Source organism: Myxine glutinosa, chromosome 11 (assembly GCF_964187855.1).
Source record: "Myxine glutinosa chromosome 11, kmMyxGlut1.1, whole genome shotgun sequence".
Lineage (NCBI taxonomy): Eukaryota > Metazoa > Chordata > Myxini > Myxiniformes > Myxinidae > Myxine > Myxine glutinosa.
The window spans coordinates 3,438,574-3,462,084 of NC_136271.1; the positions used below are offsets into that span (position 1 = coordinate 3,438,574).

At 40.8% G+C, this 23,511-nt stretch overlaps 1 protein-coding gene across 3 annotated transcripts in view; it reads right to left on the reverse strand.

The window, feature by feature from the left end:
* The window catches only part of LOC137412346 (serine/threonine-protein phosphatase PP1-beta catalytic subunit), a 58,288-nt gene that overhangs the window by 27,942 nt on the left and 6,835 nt on the right, over window positions 1-23,511 (reverse strand). For 2 of the 3 annotated variants that reach the window (XM_068097610.2, XM_068097609.2), the window contains exons 2-5: window positions 18,272-18,403; window positions 14,969-15,199; window positions 8,051-8,155; window positions 446-517 (exon numbers count right to left, since the gene is read on the reverse strand). In XM_068097610.2, the coding sequence (XP_067953711.1) occupies window positions 446-517; window positions 8,051-8,155; window positions 14,969-15,199; window positions 18,272-18,403 (540 nt within the window). Of the gene's footprint in view, window positions 1-445; window positions 518-8,050; window positions 8,156-14,968; window positions 15,200-18,271; window positions 18,404-18,836; window positions 18,958-23,511 lie in introns of those variants that run through there. The other variant, XM_068097611.2, reaches the window with a different exon arrangement.

Here is a 23,511-nt window from a genome sequence, read left to right on the forward strand (position 1 = left end):
AAGTTAATAGTAAAAAGAGGGTGAGGATATAGAAGATAAATTTATATATTAAATTAGTGGAGTGGAGGTCAAGTACAGGCATGATGAGCTACTCCTGGCCTCCTCATGGGCCATGACATCCTCATGGGCCGTGACATCCTCATGGGCCGTGACATCCTCATGGGCCGTGACATCCTCATGGGCCGTGACATCCTCATGGGCCGTGACATCCTCATCAGTCCATGTTTCCTTAAAAGATTGAAAACCTGTTTTCCCACAATTTAACTTTACCTGTTTTTTGGATGAAAAAAATTTGAATCGATTTTGAAAATGAAAGTAAATCTGCCAAATGGTGATAACGCCAGTTTATGAGGAAGAGAAGAGGGAGATGGGAGGGAGGACGACAAGTTTGAGGAAAAGTAGATAGATGAGATGAATGTAAAGAGAGAGAGAGAAAAAAACCAACCTGTATCGGGAACATCTGTAGGACGCATAATCCGTCGAATCTGCTCCATGTTTTGAAGATCCGGGGAAAGCCCTGTTAGAAAACAAATGTACCAGATTATTTAAATTTATTCGGTAGTTTATTTATCCTCTGTAATAACAAATGAACCAAATAAACATCCATGTTTTGGTATAAAGATCTTTAACAAAGTAAACTGCCCCACAAACACTTCCGGGTCTGAGCACATCGCATATTAACTCGTGCCGTTCCTCCTTACAGTTCATCAAAGCTAAGTTCTACCGGCCAAGATCCGTAATGTTCTTCTTCTTCAAAAGGTTTCTTTCCCAAACCTGTCAAAATCACAAACGCTCGGTCCCTTCAACCTTTCCACGGTACCTATGGCACAACTTTCGTCCATGCCTTCAACAACCATTCATTTATTTTTTGAAATGCAATCCCCCACTCGTCCCCTCCCCCTCCCCACCCTCCCTACACCACTCCTCCCATCTTCCCCCTCACCATGCCCCCTCCCACTCCTCCCATCTTCCCCCTCACCATGCCCACCCTGACCTCAGGATTACCTTTGGCTGTGACTTCCTATCCACTCCCACCTCTTCTTTGTCTATGATACTGTCCTCCAGGGTTCTGCAGTGAGTGCACGTGGTCCATCAACTCCTTTCTGGTGAATCTACCTATATCCAGGATCAAGGTTCACTTCCGTCCATTCATTTTCATTTCTTCTCCCCACCAGTGAAGAAACGTCCTCTGTCTCTTCAATCTCATACTTTCCTCCAGGGCTTCTAGACAGCTCTTCACCACCACCATATCAGGTCATCCTCTATCCACAACCATAATCTTTTCTACCCCATGAACCTTTCCACCTACATTAACTTTCTTACGCCATTAATTTGTATTTGCAGTTTTTCCTTTTACTTGTGAGGAAAAATGTTTGTGAAGTTTCCTTTTACTGAGAGTTTGTCACTCTTGTTCATCCCCCCCCCCCCCCCCCCCCAGTGTCTTCCCCTTGCCCTCATTCTTCCCCTCGTTCATTATTCTCCCGAGTGCCCTCTATCTTGGCCACCTGATCCATTATATGCTGTAGCTCTTCCATGAGCCTCGTCAGTGTAGGCTACAAAAAAGCCACCACAACCTGTTATTGCAGGATTAAACTGGAACGGCACTCGGTAGAGCGCATACCTCCACCAGGTTGAACAGTACGTTTTGTATCCCATTGATAGGCCGGGTCTGGACCCTGACCTGAACCATAATCTAATCACCTTGTCCTTGTGACCCACCCACCTAATCCACCACGTTTTGTCATAACTCGTCCACAACATTTTGATATATCGTGCTATACAGTCGTGGCCAAAAATATTGGCACCCTTGCACTTCTTAAAAATAATTCACCATTTCTTCCAGAAAATTGTTGAAATTAAAAAATCTTTTGGTATCCACATGTGTATTTCTTTGGTTTGCAGTGGAACAAAACAAAAAAAAGCTGAAAAAATTACTAAATCTTGGCTTATTCCACACAGAAATCCAAAAATGGCCCAGACAATATTATTGCCACCTTTTAGAAGTTGTTAGAAATAATTAGTTTTCAAGCAGGTGATTCTCCTTTACTTTGGAATTGAACTAAGCTATGTTGAGTTGCAGGTGCCTGCAATATAAAAATCACTCATTCAACCAGTTTGAAAAGAGAGGAGTCATTCTGCTGCTTTGTGTCGCTGTGTGTACCACAATGAGCATGGAGAAAAGAAAGAAAACCAGAGAATTGTCTGAGGAGGTCAGACAACAGATTGTAGCCAAGCATGGACAATCTCAAGACCATATGTCCATCTCCAGAGACCTTGATGTTCCTTTGCCCACCATACGAAATGTTATCGGAAGTTTAAAGCCCATGGTACTGTAGCCAACCTCCATTGAAAAGCAAGAGAAAACTTGATCGAAGATTGCAGCGAAGGATTGTTTGAATGGTGGAGAAAGCACCTCGATCAACTACCAAACAGATTCAAGCCGATTTCAGACACAAGGTACGACAGTTTCAACTCGCACCATCCATTGCAAACTCAATGAAAGGGGGTTCTATGGTAGGAGACCCAGGAGGACCCCACTGCTGAGGAGAGAGAGACATAAGAACGCCCGACTGGAGTTTTCCAAAACACACCAGAACAAGCCAAAATCCTTCTGAGAGAATGTCCTGTGGACAGATGAGACCAAATTAGAGGTTTTTAGCAAAGCACATCATCTCTATGTTTACAGAAAACAAAATGAAGCCTTCAATGAAAAGAACACCTTCCCTACAGTCAAACATGGAGGAGGTTCAGTGATGTTTTGGGGTTGCTGTGCTGCACTGGGTACCTTGAATGTGTGCATGGCATCATTAAATCAGGAGATTACCAAGGCATTTTGGAGCGCAGTGTTCAACCCAGTGTCAGAAAGCTGGGTCTCCGTCGAAGGTCATGGGTCTTGCAGCAGGACAAAGACCCCAAACACACTTCAAAAAGCACCCAGGAATGGTTCAAGACAAAACACTGGACTGTTCTGAAGTGGCCATCAACGAGTCCAGATCTAAATCCCATTGAACACCTGTGGGGAGATCAGAAAACAGCAGTTGGGAGAAGGCACCCTTCAAATCTGGGAGAACTGGAGCAGTATACACAAGAAGAGTGGGCCAAACTGCCAGTAGAGAGGTGCAGGAAGCTCATTCATGGCCATAGGAAGCGCTTGACTGCAGTTATTTTGTCCAAAGTCTGTGCTACAAAATATTAAGTCTCGGGTGTCAATAATTTTGTCAATGCCATTTTTTTTTATTTTCTGATTTAATGGGATATATTAAGTTCTGAATCAAAAACAAAGGTTCTGTTATATTAACAGTGAAATGAAGAATTGTGGAGACAAAATACTTTTGTCAATTTCAACTTTTTTTTAGTGAAAATTGTGAGTTATTTGAAAAAAGTGCAAGGGTGCCAATATTTTTGTCCACGACTGTATATCATTTTTGGCCCTATCACACCATGGTGAATAAGCTAATGCTATAATGCGATAAATGATAAATGCAAGAGGGTAAGTGGCTTCCAAATCAAAGGAGTGGATGATTCAGATAATTGCCAACCTGTATAGCCAATAGTTTTGCATCAATGGTTCTGGTCTGGTCAATAATGTAATCCAAATCAATGCTGTACTCCAAATCAATGCTGTAATCAAAACCAATGCTGTAATCCAAATCAATGCTGTAATCCAAATCAATGCTGTATTCCAAATCAATGCTGTAATTCAAATCAATGCTGTAATCCAAATCAATACTGTAATCCAAATCAATGCTGTACTCCAAATCAATGCTATAATCCAAATCAATGCTATAATCCAAATCATTACTGTATTCCAAATCAATGCTGTAATCCAAATCAATACTGCAATCCAAATCAATGCTGTACTCCAAATCAATACTGTATTCCAAATCAATACTGTAATCCAAATCAATGCTGTAATCCAAATCAATGCTGTAATCCAAATCAATACTGTAATCCAAATCAATGCTGTACTCCAAATCAATACTGTATTCAAAATCAATACTGTATTCCAAATCAATACTGCAATCCAAATCAATGCTGTACTCCAAATCAATGCTGTAATCCAAATCAATGCTGTATTCCAAATCATTACTGTATTCCAAATCAATGCTGTAATCCAAATCAATACTGTAATCCAAATCAATGCTGTATTCCAAATCAATGCTGTACTCCAAATCAATACTGTATTCCAAATCAATACTGTAATCCAAATCAATGCTGTACTCCAAATCAATGCTGTAATCCAAATCAATGCTGTAATCCAAATCAATGCTGTATTCCAAATCAATGCTGTAATCCAAATCAATGCTGTAATCCAAATCAATGCTGTATTCCAAATCAATGCTGTAATCCAAATCAATGCTGTAATCCAAATCAATACTGTAATCCAAATCAATACTGTAATCCAAATCAATGCTGTACTCCAAATCAATGCTGTAATCCAAATCAATGCTGTAATCCAAATCAATGCTGTATTCCAAATCAATGCTGTACTCCAAATCAATACTGTAATCCAAATCAATACTGTAATCCAAATCAATACTGTAATCCAAATCAATACTGTAATCCAAATCAATGCTGTACTCCAAATCAATGCTGTAATCCAAATCAATGCTGTAATCCAAATCATTACTGTATTCCAAATCAATACTGGAATCCAAATCAATGCTGTACTCCAAATCAATGCTATAATCCAAATCAATACTTTAATCCAAATCAATGCTGTAATCCAAATAAATACTGTATTCCAAATCAATACTGTAATCCAAATCAATGCTGTACTCCAAATCAATGCTATAATCCAAATCAATGCTGTAATCCAAATCAATGCTATAATCCAAATCAATACTGTAATCCAAATCAATGCTATAATCCAAATCAATGCTGTAATCCAAATCAATGCTGTAATCCAAATAAATACTGTATTCCAAATCAATACTGTAATCCAAATCAATGCTGTACTCCAAATCAATGCTGTAATCCAAATCAATGCTGTAATCCAAATCAATACTGTATTCCAAATCAATGCTGTAATCCAAATCATTACTGTATTCCAAATCAATGCTGTAATCCAAATAAATACTGTATTCCAAATCAATACTGTAATCCAAATCAATGCTGTACTCCAAATCAATGCTGTAATCCAAATCAATGCTGTAATCCAAATCAATGCTGTACTCCAAATCAATGCTGTAATCCAAATCAATGCTGTAATCCAAATCATTACTGTATTCCAAATCAATGCTGTAATCCAAATCAATGCTGTAATCCAAATCATTACTGTATTTCAAATCAATACTGTAATCCAAATCAATGCTGTAATCCAAATAAATACTGTATTCCAAATCAATACTGTAATCCAAATCAATGCTGTACTCCAAATCAATGCTGTAATCCAAATCAATGCTGTAATCCAAATCAATACTGTAATCCAAATCAATACTGTAATCCAAATCAATGCTGTACTCCAAATCAATGCTATAATCCAAATCAATACTGTAATCCAAATCAATGCTGTATTCCAAATCAATGCTGTACTCCAAATCAATACTGTATTCCAAATCAATACTGTAATCCAAATCAATGCTGTACTCCAAATCAATGCTGTAATCCAAATCAATGCTGTAATCCAAATCAATGCTGTATTCCAAATCAATGCTGTAATCCAAATCAATGCTGTATTCCAAATCAATGCTGTAATCCAAATCAATGCTGTATTCCAAATCAATGCTGTAATCCAAATCAATGCTGTAATCCAAATCAATACTGTAATCCAAATCAATGCTGTACTCCAAATCAATACTGTAATCAAAATCAATGCTGTAATCCAAATCAATGCTGTAATCCAAATCAATGCTGTATTCCAAATCAATGCTGTAATCCAAATCAATGCTGTAATCCAAATCAATACTGTAATCCAAATCAATACTGTAATCCAAATCAATGCTGTACTCCAAATCAATGCTATAATCCAAATCAATGCTGTAATCCAAATCATTACTGTATTCCAAATCAATGCTGTAATCCAAATCAATACTGTAATCCAAATCAATGCTGTAATCCAAATCAATACTGTATTCCAAATCAATACTGTAATCCAAATCAATGCTGTACTCCAAATCAATGCTGTAATCCAAATCAATGCTGTAATCCAAATCAATGCTGTAATCCAAATCAATACTGTAATCCAAATCAATGCTATACTCCAAATCAATGCTTATAATCCAAATCAATGCTGTAATCCAAATCATTACTGTATTCCAAATCAATGCTGGAATCCAAATCAATACTGTAATCCAAATCAATGCTGGTATCCAAATCAATACTGTAATCCAAATCAATGCTGTAATCCAAATCAATACTGTATTCCAAATCAATACTGTAATCCAAATCAATGCTGTACTCCAAATCAATGTTGTAATCCAAATCAATAGTGTAATCCAAATCAAAGTGTAATCCAAATCAATGCTGTACTCCAAATCAATGCTGTAATCCAAATCAATAGTGTAATCCAAATCAATGCTGTAATCCAAATCAATGCTGTAATCCAAATCAATACTGTAATACAAATCAATGTTATAATCCAAATCAAAACATAAACTGTTTAGTTAGGCTGAACTGTTTATGTTTTGTATCCACTGATAGGCTGGATCTGGATTCGGACCTTAGCCAAAATCTAATCTGCTTGTTCTTGTCACCTAACAAAGTCATCCACCCAGTTTTATCACAACTCATCCACAACTTTTTCAAATATCATGCTATAAATCGTTTTTGGCCTGATCTCTCAATGGTGAAGAATCACTATAAAGATTTTAAAAGTCTGGGATCTGGATTCGCATCTTCACAACATTTGAATCAATTCGTCCTTGTCACACACCCAACCTGTCCACCAGGTTTCATCCAAATCCGCCATAACTTTTTGAGATAGTCTGCTCACAGACAAACAAACAAACAGACAGATAAATACTAGTCGGGTTCACTATGTTTTTTCGTTCAAAATCATGGTAGATTAGCAAACCTATACATTTTTGGAAACGTTATTACATGGAAAATCTGAAAATCAATGTTTACATTTGCCAATTCCGACCAATTCGATTCGACCAATTCGACCAATCGACCAATTCCATTCGACCAATTCGACCATTCGACCAATCGCTTCGATCGACCATTCGACCAATTCGATTTGCCAATCAATTTGACCGACCTTTGCTTGTGTGGAACGGACTGTGAAAACGATGTGGACTATATTGTCGGATACGACACACAGGACAGTGATGACGAACTCTGAATGGCATATTCTGTAATCGTGTATGTTTGATGCCATTGACTGCCTGTGTATATTTTGTCATTGACTGCCCGTGTAGATGTGAAGTTATACCGACTGCATGTGTATATATGATTTTGCTGACTGCCTGTGTATGTTTGGTGATATGAATTATTGTGACACATTTTGATGTTATTAACTGCCTGTACAAAATGATAACATGTATTTCATTATGCAACTTATCGCGAATATAAAGACAGTATTTTGCAATTCAAAACCTTTGATTCGTGTCTTACCATTCCCCATAGCACTAATTTGATACTTTCATTGGATTCCTTGTCCCTGAAAATATAGGTTTATTATATTTTAAAAAGTTTTTAGGGTAATTAGAGGCAGAAATAGAACAAAATATGTATTTTACAGTGGCCATTTTGAAAATCCAAAATGGCCGCCATACAGGTATCTCTCCAAATGTAAACATTGATTTTTAGTTTCCTTATGCTATAACCTTTCCAAAAATGTATAGGTTTGCTAATCTACCATGATTTTGAACGAAATATAACTTATTGACATAGTGAACCTGACTATACTGGTGGAAACCATATGCTCCATCCACCTTCCGTGGCAGAGGCAATAAAATGAAGGAAAGAAGCACATTTCATTGGGACAATGGAAACTGTGCAAAGATTAAAAAGCACGTTCATAAGGCAACGAGGAAAAGCGAGTGTTGTTTCGTCGTTAAAAACAAACAAATAATAATTTAAAAAAACAATGCCATTTTCCATTTACCTCCATGACAGCAGAAAATCTTTTCATCGACGATAGCGGCAATGGGGAGACAGTTGAAGCAGTCTGTAAAAGTTTTCCACATCTTGATGTTAAACCGCCGCTTGCCTGCAAATGGAGGGAAAGAAAACAAACTAGAACGACACTCTTCGACCGACGTCACGACGTCAACCGGAAATGCCTCCTCCCACATTATTACATCATTATACACACTTGTACCAAGTTTGATTTAAATCCATTCAGCTGTTCTGAAGCATCACATTTTTACCTGACATGACCTCTGACCTCACCACATCACAATCACCTCTCACTCCTCACCTTTGATGCCAAAATCTAGTCAGTTCATCTTTACATCATAATACATACTTGTACCAACTTTGATCAGAATCCCATCACTGGTTCGCAAGTTATTGTGGTAACAGGATTTTTCCTAACATGACCTTTGACCTCGTGACCCCAAAATCTAATCAGTTCATATTTTCCTCATCATACATACCTGCACCAAGTTTGACTAATATCCCTTCAGCCATTCTCAAGTTATCACGGTAATGAAAACTTATCACGGACATCCCAAAAACATAATGGAAGTTGCCGGAGGCATAAAAATAAATGACAAAAACATGTTTGTGCAATATACTCGTATGAATGACTAGCAAAATATTTGTCAAAGGCCATACAATTATTATGAGACAACATGTAGAACTTTTCAAGGAGTTTGTAAAAACATCAAAATAAAAACAAATAACCCCCAGGAGTTTGGTCAAATATCAAAAACATGAACCCTTTGAGTACGGATGACGTCCAGTGCCGCAACCCGCGAAAAAGTTTTGTGTACGGATGACGTTACTACACGTCATCGACTATACCTATAAATAGATCCGTCAGTACCTGGTTGCATTCCCGTACCAAAATGCCAAATTAATCCCGCACCGGGGGTATTTTTAACCCCCAAAAAATCCCGTACTCAAAGGGTTAAAATTAGTACTCATCTGCAACCAATATGTTTAATAAACCAAATCAATGTTGCCTTACCTGAACCAACTGTTTCAAAATACAAATCAGGCTTTGTCAAAAGAAAGTTTTGATAAAATAAATTGCACTTCCAGAAGCACATGTCCAACTTCACCATGTTTGCACAACTTCACCGGACGATTAAGTCCATGAGATAAACAGACATTTTGCATGCACCTCAAATAGTTCGCCAAAATTGTCACCAAGTATTGGCAAAAAGCAGACCTGTGGTTTCTGGCCAGCCTTTGTACTTTTGCAAACCTTTGGTATCCTTACGTGTTTGTTTGTTTGGTCTGAGTCTGTGAGCACGATATCTGAAAACATTATGGACGGATTCGGACGAAACTTGGTGGACACGTTGGGTGTGCGACAAGAATGAAATGATTAGATTTTTCTGAAGATCCAGATCTGTGATTTTATTTCAATGATTATTCACCATCGAGAGATGTGGCCAAAAACGAGATAAAACACAATATCTCAAAAAGTTGTAAACTGATTCTGACAAAACTTGGTGGATGAGTAGGGTATGTGAAGAACAAGCCGATTAGATTTTGGCTAATAAGGTCCAGATACAGATCCGGCCTATCAGTACGATACAGAAGGTAAACTTTTTCCGGCGGAGGTATGGACTCTACCAGTGCTGTTCTAGTTTTTTGTGGCACATCTGCAATCCCAGAAACGTTTCACTCTCAATGTGAGGTGCTTTAATGTTATGTTCGCCCACGACAAATCAATGCAGAGCAAACAATTTGATTGATCAATTAATGGTAAGGGAATGGGGTTGTAGAGAGGTGGGGAAGTAGGGAGAAGGAGGGTAGAGTGCAGGGAAGGGGAATAAGTGGCCACAAATTTTTTTTTGCAATATGCTATTAATCTGTCAGGCACACGCACAATGGTAACAACGCTTGCTTAGAAGCAATGAAACATCAAACCAAAACTCTTCTTCCATGCTACTCCCCAAAAAAGAAAAAGCCATAATAACCCACAGGGCACTTCAGATAAAATTCTCAGAGAAATCTCAGAAAAATGTTTATATGTATAGCCCACACCCCAAAAATGGACTAGCAAATATGAACTCGAGGTCAAGAGTGGAAATTTCATTAACTCAAAAGCAGTGTTTTTTTGATCCATGCAGAGAACCATTTTAGATGGTGTTTCACCCATTCAGCAAGTTTTTCGGTTTTTTCCAAGATGGTGCCCATACCACGTGACCTATGACGTAATAGTTATCATTCAAAAATTCAACAGGTGGAGGCGCACCTATAGTGAAAATTTCCTGTCAATCAAACCAATGGTTGCAGAGAAAAGCATATTTATTCTGTGTGGACAAACAGACAGACAAACAGACAGACAAACAGACAGACAGACAAACAGACAGACAGACAGACAGACAGACAGACAAACGGACTGAAATGCAATACCCTCTCCTCTAGCGAGGGTAACAAGTACGGCGCTCAGTAGAACGGGTACATCCGCCAGGCTGAACAATTTACGTTTTGTCAACAATTTACGTTACATCCCGATGTGTACCCCGGTTTAGAATAGGTACACCGTATCCCTGCGCATCATAAGAGGCGACTAAGGGTTGGCATCAGGAAGGGCATCCGGCCATAAAAACATTGCCTCAAACAGGGAACCATGATTGTCATGGGGCCCGCAAGGCTAACCCCCGCTCTAGCGGGAAAAATGGCCTTAAAAACGAACATTCATTCATCCCACTGATAGGCCAAGTTCTGGATCTGAAGCTGAAGCTGAATCCAAATCTAAATGGCTTGTTCTTGTCATCTACCAAACTCATCCAACCAAGTTTTGTCATAATCAATTCAAGTTTTTAAAAGATCATGCTATATATCATTTTTGGCCCTTTCTCTCAATTGCTTGTTTTCTTGTGACGTCATCGGAGCACGCGCGCAGGGCACCCTGGGACACCTCGGCCATTTTGATACCCTCTCGAACAACGTCGTCAGCGGATTCACATTAAATAGTTTTTGTTCACGACCAGTCATGCCAATTTGCGGCGTATTTCGTTGTTCAAACAGGCCAGGCGTTAGGCCAGGAGTTAAGTTTTACAAAACGCCCAAACTTCTACTGAATCAGGGTGAGGAAACAAGAAATTTAAGTGAAGAGAGGCGGCGTTTGTGGAAGGCTGCCATCAATCGCAGTGACATCCAAACAGAATCACAGTGGGATCGCACACCTGTCTGCTCCGAGCATTTTGTTAACAGTAAGTAAGAACATGTTTCATGGAATGCGAAACCTGGAACATAAAAGTATTGAATTTGAAACTGTCCAATAAACTTTCTAAAGTTATGTACTCTTATCAACTCGGTCAAAATGAATCTCGATTTTATCATGTGAAGAACGTGCTATGTATTCGTTGCTTACATGATAAATATAGGTGATGACTTATGGCCATACGCACAAAGCACACATGGCGGCACTCACTTCGCACTGTGCGTCACATGTCTACAAAGTATGCACACATGCATGCACAGCTTAAAACTGCAGTGGTTTTTGAACAAATGGAGGGCACTTAATCAATCAGGTCCATAACATTAACACAAGCAGCTTAAAAAATACATGTTTGTTTAATATATTAATACCTTGGATCGAATCAAGTGGACGTCATTCAGTTCTTTGTGTAGGATTTGTCGCACCCATCCATCTTGGTACAACCTGTATGCCTCGAGGGATTTATACTTCTTCAACTCATCTTTGGTATAGGCCGATTTGCTGAACAACAGGTAGTTGATCACGTCGATGTGGGTCACCTGAGGCCACTTGCTCACATTCTTCTCAAATTGATCATTTGATAGACCATAAGGGTCACACCCAATGACAGAAATCTTCTCTTTGTAACGAACAAGAACGTCCGGGGGGAGCGTCTCTTGGTAGCCAAGGTTGGCACTCGCACTGCTAGCCATACTCAAGCCTGGATCTACCGTATCCTTACGTACACTCCAAGTCTGTTCTACAGGTAGTTGGTTGCAGGTTGACCCACTGCCCAGGTGTTCACCAGTTCACTGGTCCACGGCAAACTTAAACTGAATGTTCTGTGTTTGTTGGGCAGCAATACGTAATATAAACTAGATGGCACCACACTCCACATGAACGTGACAAAACAAACAAAATTACTTTATAAAACAGACTTTTTGCGATCCGCATTCACCATAAACCAACGCAACAAATCAATATCAGCGCACACGGAGCTTGGGTATCAAAATGGCCGCCACGCAATGCCAGATGGGTAACTGTGACGTCAGTGAAAACAAAGGATTATGAAGAACTAGCAGAGGTACCCGGCTTTGCACGGGAGTGGGAGGAGGAGGGGAGGGGGAAGAGGAGGGGAGGGGAACGCTAATTTTAAAACCCGAAATTTTTTAAATGTTTATGTCTCCGTGACATTCCTGGGACCATCCCGAGTCGAACAGTACTTTCCGCTCGCAAATCCGTCCACGGGTTCTCGAGATCTTAGAGATCATAGATAGAGGCCAACTCTACTTTATATATATAGATGGCTAACCCCCGCTCTAGCAGGGAAAATGGCCTTAAAATGCCTGTTGTTGTTGTTGTTGTCTCAATTATGAAGAATCACTTAGAAAGTTGTTGTATCTGGATCCAGATCTTCACAAAAATCTAATCAATTTGTCCTTGTCAAGTACCCAACCAAGTTTCGTCCAAATATCATACTAACAGAAACAAACAAGAAGACGTCATGCAGAGCACAATACTTGCAAAATCCAACCCCCCCTCCCCCCAAAAGGTTTCCATGGATACATCAAATTGACAATTTCATTAAGATTAAAATGACGATCTTAACCAAAGCTCGGGTTAATCAGATTAACATTTATGATTTTGCAAATGAAAATTGATACTATAAATTTGACCTTGAGATGACCTTTGACCTTTTGACCTCAAAAGTAGTTTGTTTCCCAATTCAGTGAGGCACTATGCAAATGCTGTTTAATTTTCAAGTCAACTGGATGCAAATTTATGATTTTTCATATGCAAAATGATTTTAGAAGTTTGACCTTGAGTTGACCTTTGACCTTTTGACCTTAAAATAGTTGGTTTCCCAATTCAGTGATGCACTATGAAATTGCTGTTTAATTTTCAGGTTAATCGGATGAAAAGTGACGATTTTTCAGATGAAAATTGATGATTTTAGAAGTTCGACCTAGAGTTGACCTTTGACCTTTTGACCCCAAAAATAGTTGGTTTCCAAATTTAGTGACTATCTGCAAATGCTGTTTTTTTGTTTGTTTTGTTTTTTGTATATAAGATTGAGGCTCGTGTAAGAGCTAACATCGATCACCAAAAAATAAATAAATAAATAAATAACGGACACACAAAACATACAATTAAGGGAGCGGGAGACAAGATGGGGAGAGAAGGGGCAGCGCACAAGTACAACAGCAGATAACAGGGACATCGGGAGATCTGTGAGAGGGAGAGGGCTTGGGGGTAGGAGGCATGGGAAGGGGGGGGGGGGGGATGGGAGAGGTATAAAACACATGGACACTGCTAGGACTTCCAGGAGAAAAAATAAATTGGTATTTCAAAAAGGTGGATCTGGGGTGAATTAACGGGGGTAGAAGAGATCATGGATTTGGATGGGGGGAAATAACAGATGGTGGTGAACAACTGTTTTAAAGACCTGGACGGAGAAGTGGGATTGAAGAGAGTGAGGGACTTTGTTCCAGAGGCAGGAGTAAAGAGGAATGAAGGAGTGAAGGTGAGCAGAGAGTCTTGATTTTGACAATTTCACCAATAAGAGGGCTGCTGGCAGATCTTGTGCAACCTGCAGGAATGTTTAGGGGACAGAGCACAGATGGAGCTGGGGGAGCTAGGCCGGATAAGAGTCGGTAGAAGACAGAAAGTCCACCAACCTGCCTGTGGTGAGTGAGTGAAAGGCCCTCACAATCAGCTTCATCGTGGGAGATTCCAATGATTCTGAAAGCTTTGGTTTCAACAGCGTGAAGCCGAGCCAGGTGTGAAGCAGGAGCACCAGCCCAGAGGGGAGAGCAGTATTCCATTGAGCTGCTGATGAAAGCCTTGTATGTGGTGAGTCAATTGTTCAAATGTTCTATTTTCAAGTCAATTGGATGAAAATTTATGGTTTTTCAGATGAAAATTGATGATTTTATAAGTTCGACCTTGAGTTGACCTTTGACCTTTTGACCTCAAAAATAGTTGGATTACCAATTTAGTGACTTAATATACAAATGTTGTTCAATTTTCAAGTCAATTGGATGAAAAATGACAAAGTTATAAATTTGACCTCCAGGTGACCTTTGATCTTTGACATCAAAATCAATAGGCTTCTCAATTGTGACGACCTCTACAACTTGGTGAAGTTTCATGACGATCGGTTTGGAATTGTGACCTGTTGGCGAGTGACAGACAGGCAAACAAAGAATAACAAACGCAACCGACCAATATACTTGAAAAATCTTAGATTTTGCAAGTAACAAAGCAAACAAATAAGATGAACAAGGGTGAATACATAACCTCCGTCCATCTTCGGTGACGGCGGTAATTGCACAAGCCAGCGCATTTAACAATGCAGAACCACACTGGGGTATATTGATTAAGTTAGATCTTATAATTAACGATATATGTCATTATAAATCCGCATACAAAAAAAACTGATTATAGCCTCCCTCTGGGTACAGGTAAGGCCAGAAATGGAGACACACTGAACCTATGAACAACAGAGAACACTTCCAGATGTGATAGCAAAATGTAGAAGAACATCATCCGATTAAATCATTTTCATGTAATAATAGTGAAAAATAAAAATAAAGTAATAATAAAGAAAAATAAGTCATTTTCATTTAAATTGGGCTGTGACATCATCATCCGAGGATCGCATCATGCTATTCAGATCGACTTTGGAGTCAAACTCACATTCATCGTAGAAGCCATAGATGCGATTTATGGAGGCGCACTCATGATTGCCTCGAAGTAGGAAGAAGTTTTCTGGGTATTTAATCTTGTAGGCCAGGAGTAAGCAGATAGTTTCCAGAGACTGCTTACCCCGGTCCACGTAGTCCCCCAAGAAAAGATAGTTACTATCTGGAGGGAATGCGCCATACTCAAAGAGCCGTAACAGGTCTGTGTACTGACCGTGAATGTCACCTGTCAGGAGAGAAAAGGTGATACAATTAGTTTTTACCAACTACATTGAGGTTGATATTTACTCTCTTCTATTGCTACAGGTCATTCTGAGTGATGATCCGATTGACCCCTTTTCCCTGTACTTTCTATGAAAAAATGAATTAAAAATAAACGACACCAGACTGGAGTTTTAGACACGATAGTTTCAGAGTACTTGCTGTCAGAATCCGCTCTTCTATGAGCCTAGACATGTGCATGAACTTAGAGTGCCGAGAATAATAACAAGTTACGGCTAAAAAAAAAAAAAAAGTAATATCACAAAAATATTAATATTTTCAGGAAGGAAAATAAACAATACCTGGGGCAAACCTGGGGTGGAACCAAAAACAAGAAGCACCAAACCAAAAAAAAAAAAGTGGAACCAAACAATACCTGGGGCAAAATGACTGAAGTGCATAACCCCCAATGCCAACACCCAAACCGTTAATTGCAATTGCTGATCATGTGGCTGAATTCAGTGATTCTAGAAAAGAGAATATTTCCAGAAGAATGGCTCAAAAGACAGACCATGCACATGAGGGAATACTGGATGGCAACCGTTCAATACTTATGCTGAGTGTCACAAGGCAGGCAAACATGGCCGGCTTACTGCCTTACAAAGTCTGCTTTTTTCCAACCATAGCAGGTGCACATGACAACTGGAAGCAAAACCAACGTGATGAAAAGTAACAAAACATAATGTGTTTAATACCAAATAACTAAAATAAAGCATCTCATGGAGTGACGAGCTAAGACGTTTTTAGAGGTCCCTGGAGATTAGGAAGATTAGCGCGTTGGCCAAGGCAATTTTTGTTGTGGCATGCAATGCAGCCTTCGGCTTTACACTTCAAATACAAGCATCTATATAATAATAGCGTAAGGACTCGACTTTGTTATCCCTTTTACGCCGCACCCAGTGACCCGATGCCCACGGCACTAATGGATTTACGATCTACGAACCGCGCTCTTTGTTTATCACGTACAGACATACTCGAAAAATCTGAATTAGCCGACGTTGGGGCCCAAAAGCATCCGATTAACTGCCGATACGACGCCATCTTACGACGCCATCGTATTGGCGTCTGCTGGGCGAAGGCGAAGCAAGCCGTCCGCTGATTGGACAGGCAAAGGCAAAAGCAAGCCGTCCACTGAGTGGACAATCCAGAGCATGCATTTGTGCCGGTGTCGGCGATCGTTGTTCATATACGCACTCTTCATTCTCATCTTTCTTCCTAACTCTTACTCGGACAAGCAAATCCCCTATGCCATCCATAATGGTACACTCTATCCATACACCACATCCTCCCTTCCGTGGATGTTCCACGGGTTTCGGCTAGTGCGTGTGACTAAACTACGAGTACAAAGCAAACATATCACAAGACATTGGTCTGCAAAGGGGAAAAACATTTCCAGGCTGCTGGATTAATCCCACGCAGCAATCCCTAATTTTAAGGGATTAAAGGGTCGCTTTGTTTGGCATTCCCATCTGAGCACATATCTAATCATGCTGCGATCGCAGCTGAGAACAAACAAATAAATACATTCTCCCATCACAATGTTGATTTGTTCGTTGTCCACAAACGTTCTTCTCATTCAGGCAAAAGTACGTCCTTGCATCCAAATATCCTCGTCTCCGACGTGACATCCAGAGGTGTAGGTAGGTTCCTCCAGGAGCCATAGATAATTATGTGGAAAATTTAAAGGAAATGAGAAAACTCCTGCTTGCTACGGAATGCCAGAAACAGGAGCTTGAACTAGAGTTCATAGAACACATTACCCTATGCAGTGTTTCGGTATATACTTCAAAATAAATAAACTAACGATTTTAAAGATCGTTTAAAAAAAACAACTGAGGTTTTGTGTGACTGAAGCAATCTTCTACATCACCCTTGTACACCACCTTATTTAACATGCCCAATTACTGTTAAACGAAAGGGTTTTTAAAAGTAATTAAGGCCATTTTATCCCATAGTCAGTGTCCAAGTGTGTAATTCAACTTAAAATGAAATAAAGATGATAAAATGTGAAAGTCGTATATAAAAAACAAATTCCGAAATTTACCACTGTTGTTGTTGTTATTAGTGCCTGGTATTTGTGTCCTTTATGACATCGCTAAAAACAGTATGTTTCCTGTTTGGAATAAATTTCAATTTTGTTTCACCGCCAGGCAGGCAGAGTAAGAAAATCATCTCACTCCTCTCTGTGCATGTTCGATCAGAACAAATTCAGATCCAAAGTATGGTAAAACTGAGCATGTGCGATCAGGATGAATTCAGATCCAAAGTGTGGTAAAACTGGGCATGCGCGATCGGGATGAATTCAGATCCAAAGTATGGTAAAACTGAGCATGCGCGATCGGGATGAATTCAGATCCAAAGTATGGTAAAACTGAGCATGCGCGATCAGGATGAATTCAGATCCAAAGTGTGGTAAAACTGAGCATGCGCGATCGGGATGAATTCAGATCCAAAGTATGGTAAAACTGAGCATGCGCGATCGGGATGAATTCAGATCCAAAGTATGGTAAAACTGAGCATGCGCGATCGGGATGAATTCAGATCCAAAGTATGGTAAAACTGAGCATTCGCGATCGGGATGAATTCAGATCCAAAGTACGGTAAAACAGCAAGCTTGTGTTCCTATTCGTGTTCAAAATATAACATTCAAATTAATTAAGTTGTTCCTCGATCATCAACTGACATTTGTAGACAGATGAATGGACAGACATCTGTATCTGTATCTACACTGTACAAACACCCAAACTATGGGGCAATGTGCAGAGCATGATCCATTGCTTAATCCCACTTTTTGCTTTGCGTGTGCGGTAATTAGTGTTACGATCATGTGTGCGGTAATTGGTGTTACTGATATCCTCGTTCTCAACACAAATAGTGGAATCAGAAAAGCTCGAAGGGAGAGCAATGCCACAAAGGCATGCTAACGCTAAGCTGATTGCTCCGACGCCATCGACATAACACTCAAGTACCAAATTGGTGGCATTGATAACTCCCTCATCCGCAACTCCGTCAAATTCCTCTCCTCCATAAGGCTTACCACAGATCTTCAATGGAGCTTCCAGTTCGAGTAGAATGGGCTGGCTGAGGAATATCTCTCTAGACTTGATGCAAAGGCCTCGAACTTCAGCTTCGGTCATGTGCACCGTTTTACCTGGGCGGCATCCCCGCACTGTCGTGCACACGCACACGCACAGGTGCACACACATTCAGGAAACACAGCACACAAACCTGCACCAAGTATGGTCGTTCATCCACATTGATAAAATTGGTGTGAAATTTTAATTATTGCTGAAGAAAAAATAAAAGGTTTTAACGCTTGCAAAAGTGTCCTGCTTGAAGACGGAACACCATCGGTGATACTTTGGTCACTACTTTTTGGCAAATTATATTACATTCCTTCAACAGGACATTATATCCACGCCTACAACTTATTGGTTTGAACTCACGCAATGCTGTCTCATAGATTAGTGGTGGGCAATACAGGGGATGAAACATATAACTGTCGCACCAAACCCCCGTCCCCCACTTACTTTTCCACTTCTTCCACTAGCCAGATTGTGAACAAATCTCTACACGGTCTTGAATTAGTGTCTTACTCTTACCTTTGAATGTGCAGTGGAAAATATGGCCACCCTGAAATCTATTCAGTCATTCACAGTGAGTGACTGTGGGTATGCATCGAGTCTTGGGAGGAGGAAAGGAGCAGTTGTGCCACTGATGCAATGCCCCTTGTATGTTAGAGAAGGAATTGGTGATTTAGCCAAGATGCCAGCACAGTGACCACTCTTCACGAAGGACAACGTGGCACCTTTAAAGTTCAAACTAATGCCGGCAGACGGGAAGCCCGGTTTGATGTCTTTGAGATGGACAACACACTTTGTCATGAAACCCCCGATCTGCAAAACACCAGGATGACAGTTTCTAGCTGGGCCGAGATTCAAACCCAGACTCCGAGGTTCAACGGTGAGTGCGCATACCTCTAGTCTAGTTTATCCTGCCAGCCTGCCACCAATAAGTCACATGAGTCACTACTGTACATCAAGGAAATTAAATGTTTTCAGTTGTAGTGACATGTTCAATCCCTCAGCACATTACTAATGTTGATATCGTGTAATATATAGCTCTTGTTAAATTGACATCTCGTTTTGGTTAGTAATTGTGGTAAACGGGGGTCTTGTGGCCCTTAAGAGATGATTAGTCTCTGCAGAATCTGCATTGTGGTAAATTCACTCTCTGCGGACCTGGATAACATCACAAACTGGCCAAACAAGTGGAACATGTCTTTCAATCCTAACAAATCTTACACTCTCACTTTCTCTCTCTGAAAAGACCGTCTGGACAACCCTCCCATCTACTTTCTCAACAATCCTCTCCAAGAAGTTCTGACACTCTTGCTTTTGGGTCTCACTATCTGCGATGATCTTTCCTGGGAAAACCACATTTCCAAGCTGGCCTCCAAAGCCAGTCACTGGGCATCCTCCGTCGTGTGAAGTCCTTTCTGGGCACACCTGAGCTCCTCACCACATACAAAGCTTTCATCTGCAGCTCAATGGAATACTGCTCTCCCCTCTGGACTGTTGCTTCTGCCTCACACCTAGCTTGGCTTCACGCAGTTGAAACCAAAGCTTTCAGAATCATTGGAATCTCCCGCGATGAAGCCGATTCTGAGGGTCTTTCTCTCTCACCGCAGGCAGGTAGGTGGTCTTTCTGTCTTCTACCGACTTCTCTCCAGCCTTGCTCCCCCAGCTCTTTCTGTGCTTTGTCCACCAAATATTCCTACAGGTCACACAAGATCTGCCTGCAACCCTCTTCTGGTAAAACTGCCAAAATCAAGACTCTCTGCTCACCTTCACTCCTTCATTCCTTTTTTCTCCCGCCTCTGGAACAAACTCCCACACTCTCTTCAATCCCACTCCTCCCTCCAGGTCTTTAAAACAGCTGTTCCCCACCAACTCTCGTCTTCCCCCATCCAAAACCTTGATTTTTTCGACCCCCATTAAAACACCCCAAATTCGCCTTTCAATCCCCAACTTCTTTCCTGAAATTCCTTGTAGTGAAATTCCTAGTAGTGTTCATTTGCTTTATACTATGTACCCCTTTTCTCCTCCCCAGCCCTCCCCCTCCCACAGATCTACTGTCGTCCTTGTTCTCTACTGTTGTTGTGCTTGTGTGCTTCCCTCTCTCCCCCTCTTGTGTCCCGCTCCTTTCATTGCATGTTTTATGTGTCTGTGCATGTTTTCATGTTCAATGTGTTAGCTCTAAAGGCCAGTTCTCACTTGAACGATTTTTTGTACAACTGGGGTGCGACTGGAAAGTGGCCATGTGCTGTGTGCAGGAAGGGTGTCGGAATGAATTCCATTCAATGTACAATGTGCGCTGAGTGGGTTCATCAAAAATGTAGTGGTTTGAGAGGGTCATTAACCAGTGTGGCAGCCACATTCAAGTGTAAGGTGTGCACAGAGGGAGCTGCAGATGGAGGAAATGTTGAGTTGGATCTTGGAGACGGGGTGAAGCTGGAAGGTGTGAAAACATTTTGTTACCAAGGAGACATGCTGAATGGAGAAGGTGGATCAGACTCTGCAACGGTTACTAGAGTGAGATGTGCATGGAAGAAGTTTCGGGAACTGAGTGGCATGCTGACGAGGAGGGGAGTGTCGTTGAAGCTGAAGGGAAAGGTGTATGCTGCATGTGTGAGAAGTGTTATGATTTATGGGAGCGAGACATGGGTAATGAATGTAGAGCAGCAATGAAGGCTGGAAAGGGTGGAAAGGCTAATGATTCGGTGGATGTGTGGAGTATCGTTGAGAGAGAGGAAGACAAATGATGAATTGCGAAAGATGATGGGAATAGAGCCTGTGATGGATGCTGTGAAGAGAAACAGGTTGAGATGGTTTGGTCATGTGTTGAGGAAGGATGAAAGTGACTGGTTGAGAAGAGTGATGGAAATGAATGTAGAAGGAAGTAGAGGACAGGGAAGACTGAGAAAGACTTGGCTAAAGATGGTCGAGGAAGAAATGCGGGCAAGGGGGTTAACAAGGGGAGATGCAGAAAATAGGGCAAAATGGAGAAGATTGTCATGGGGACCGCAAGGCTGACCCCCGCTCTTGCAGGGAAAATGGCCTTAAAATGCCTGTTGTTGTGTTGTTGCGGTGCGACTAAAAAATCGTACAGCCGTGCGATTTCTGTACGAATTTCCCTGTTTTTATCCGCGCATTCTCACTTGTACAACTGCCGTGCGACTGCCGTTAAACTCTCGTGCGACTTTTCCTCCCGAAACATCCGATAACGTTTCAAGTTGCGTGCGACTGCCGTGCGACCTCGACGAGTCCCGCGCAAACGCCGTGCGATTTTTGTTCAACTCGCGTGCGACCTGTGCGCATGCGGTACAACTGCCGTACAACCAATCAGAGCGCCGTGCATCCGCCGTACAAGTGCTGTTCGATCCGCGCGACCAATGCGAACTATGCGAAACGTGCGACAGCTGTATGGAAATTTTCAACAGTTGAAAAAACTCGCACGGACATGCGACCCGTCCGAATTACCAGTGATTACGCACGACACCCCTACAAGCTGTGCAAATAATCAACAGACCGCCGTGCGACTCCCGTACGCCCTGTGCGATTTGGTAGTCGCACGGCATTCGCATAGAAAATCATTCAAGTGAGAACGGGGTATAACACAAGCCTCGATTCTGTATACAAAAAAGAAAAGAAAAAAAAGAAGCTTTCAGGGGAGGAGTGACACCCATGCAGAATGTTTTTTAATGATAATTGTGACATCATAGGTCACGTGGTATGGCAGCCATCTTGGATTAAAAGCAAAATTAAAATTAAAATTTCTCGGAAACTGCTGAATGGAAAAATTTGAAACTTGGAACATTGTCAAGTACTCCTGATGGGGAACAAAAGCATAATAATGATGACATCATAGGTGAAGTGGTATGCCAGCCAAAAATGTTTTAATCGAATTCCTTATGGGACTACCCGTTGTGGGAATATGCAGAGGCATATTGGCGACACAGTCGCATTGTTCTAGTTTTATATACTCTAAGTCTCTAAGGTGTCTGTCACCACGGAAACGAAGAGATTGCATTGAGACACTGGTTTATTCTATGTTTTGAGTCAACAATGAATCAACCATACACCACCTCAATCCAGCGACTTTGCTAATCACAACAAAAGGATTGCAGTGTTACGACTATATTTATGATATTACTGTTATTATTAATGTTATTATTACAAAAACGATATTACTGTATTAAGAAACATTAGCTAATTTGTCCAAAGCAGCCTGAAGTTGAGGCATGAAGCCATGAAGCCTAAGGCCTATACGTACTGTGTCTTTGGAAGACCCGTAACGCCGATGCTTTCGATATTTGATTGTCATTTTAACTATCGGTTTGTTTGTGTTTCACACTGAATGAAAAACGTAAAGGTAGAGCATGGTGATTGTGATATATAACAGGTTCAACGACATGTTCGGCCTGAATGGCATAGGAATCAAAATGGCGGAGTGTGGAGTCAGAAGTCATACGCCGTAATGTCATCACATTACCCTTGTCATGTGACCAGATCCTCAGCTCTGATTGGTGTACGTTTGTGAGGGATATACATATAAACATACGGACAGACAAACTGTTCGAGACGGCTTTGCCCTTTGGGCTACACTGCAAAAACCATAATGGGTAGGTTAACATTTAAGAAAAGCACGTTTTCCACATTAAATGAGCAGGTCCCATCCCATCACATCCTAACAAGGTTTATAGAGTGCGGAGGAACGTGCTCGGTCACACCCTAACCCATCCTGTCACATCTTTAACTTAAGTATGTAGAGTGTGGAGGAATGTGCTCGGTCACACTCTAACCCATCTCGTCACATCTTTAACCTAGGTATGTAGAGTGTGGAGGAACGTGCTCGGTCACACTCTAACCCCGTGGTTCTTAACCTGGGTTCGACCGAACCCCAGGGGTTCAGTGAGCCAGTCTCAGGGGTTCGGCGGAGGTCCTCCGAAACGCATTGCAATTTGTTTTTTTTTTTGTTTGTTTTTGTATCAATTTTGAATCTATGTGTGATTACGCTTATTATTAATATTATTATTATTATTTTGCTATGTATGTTACGAACGAATGGAAATGTTATTTGTAATTGTATTCCCATCCCATTCATGGTTTCTCTGGTCTGTGTTTAAGATAACTTGTTTCACACTGACTGTAGTAAGTTGAATCAATGAGCAACTTGTTAATTATTCTGTTTATGGTGCTTACTTGCTTACTTACT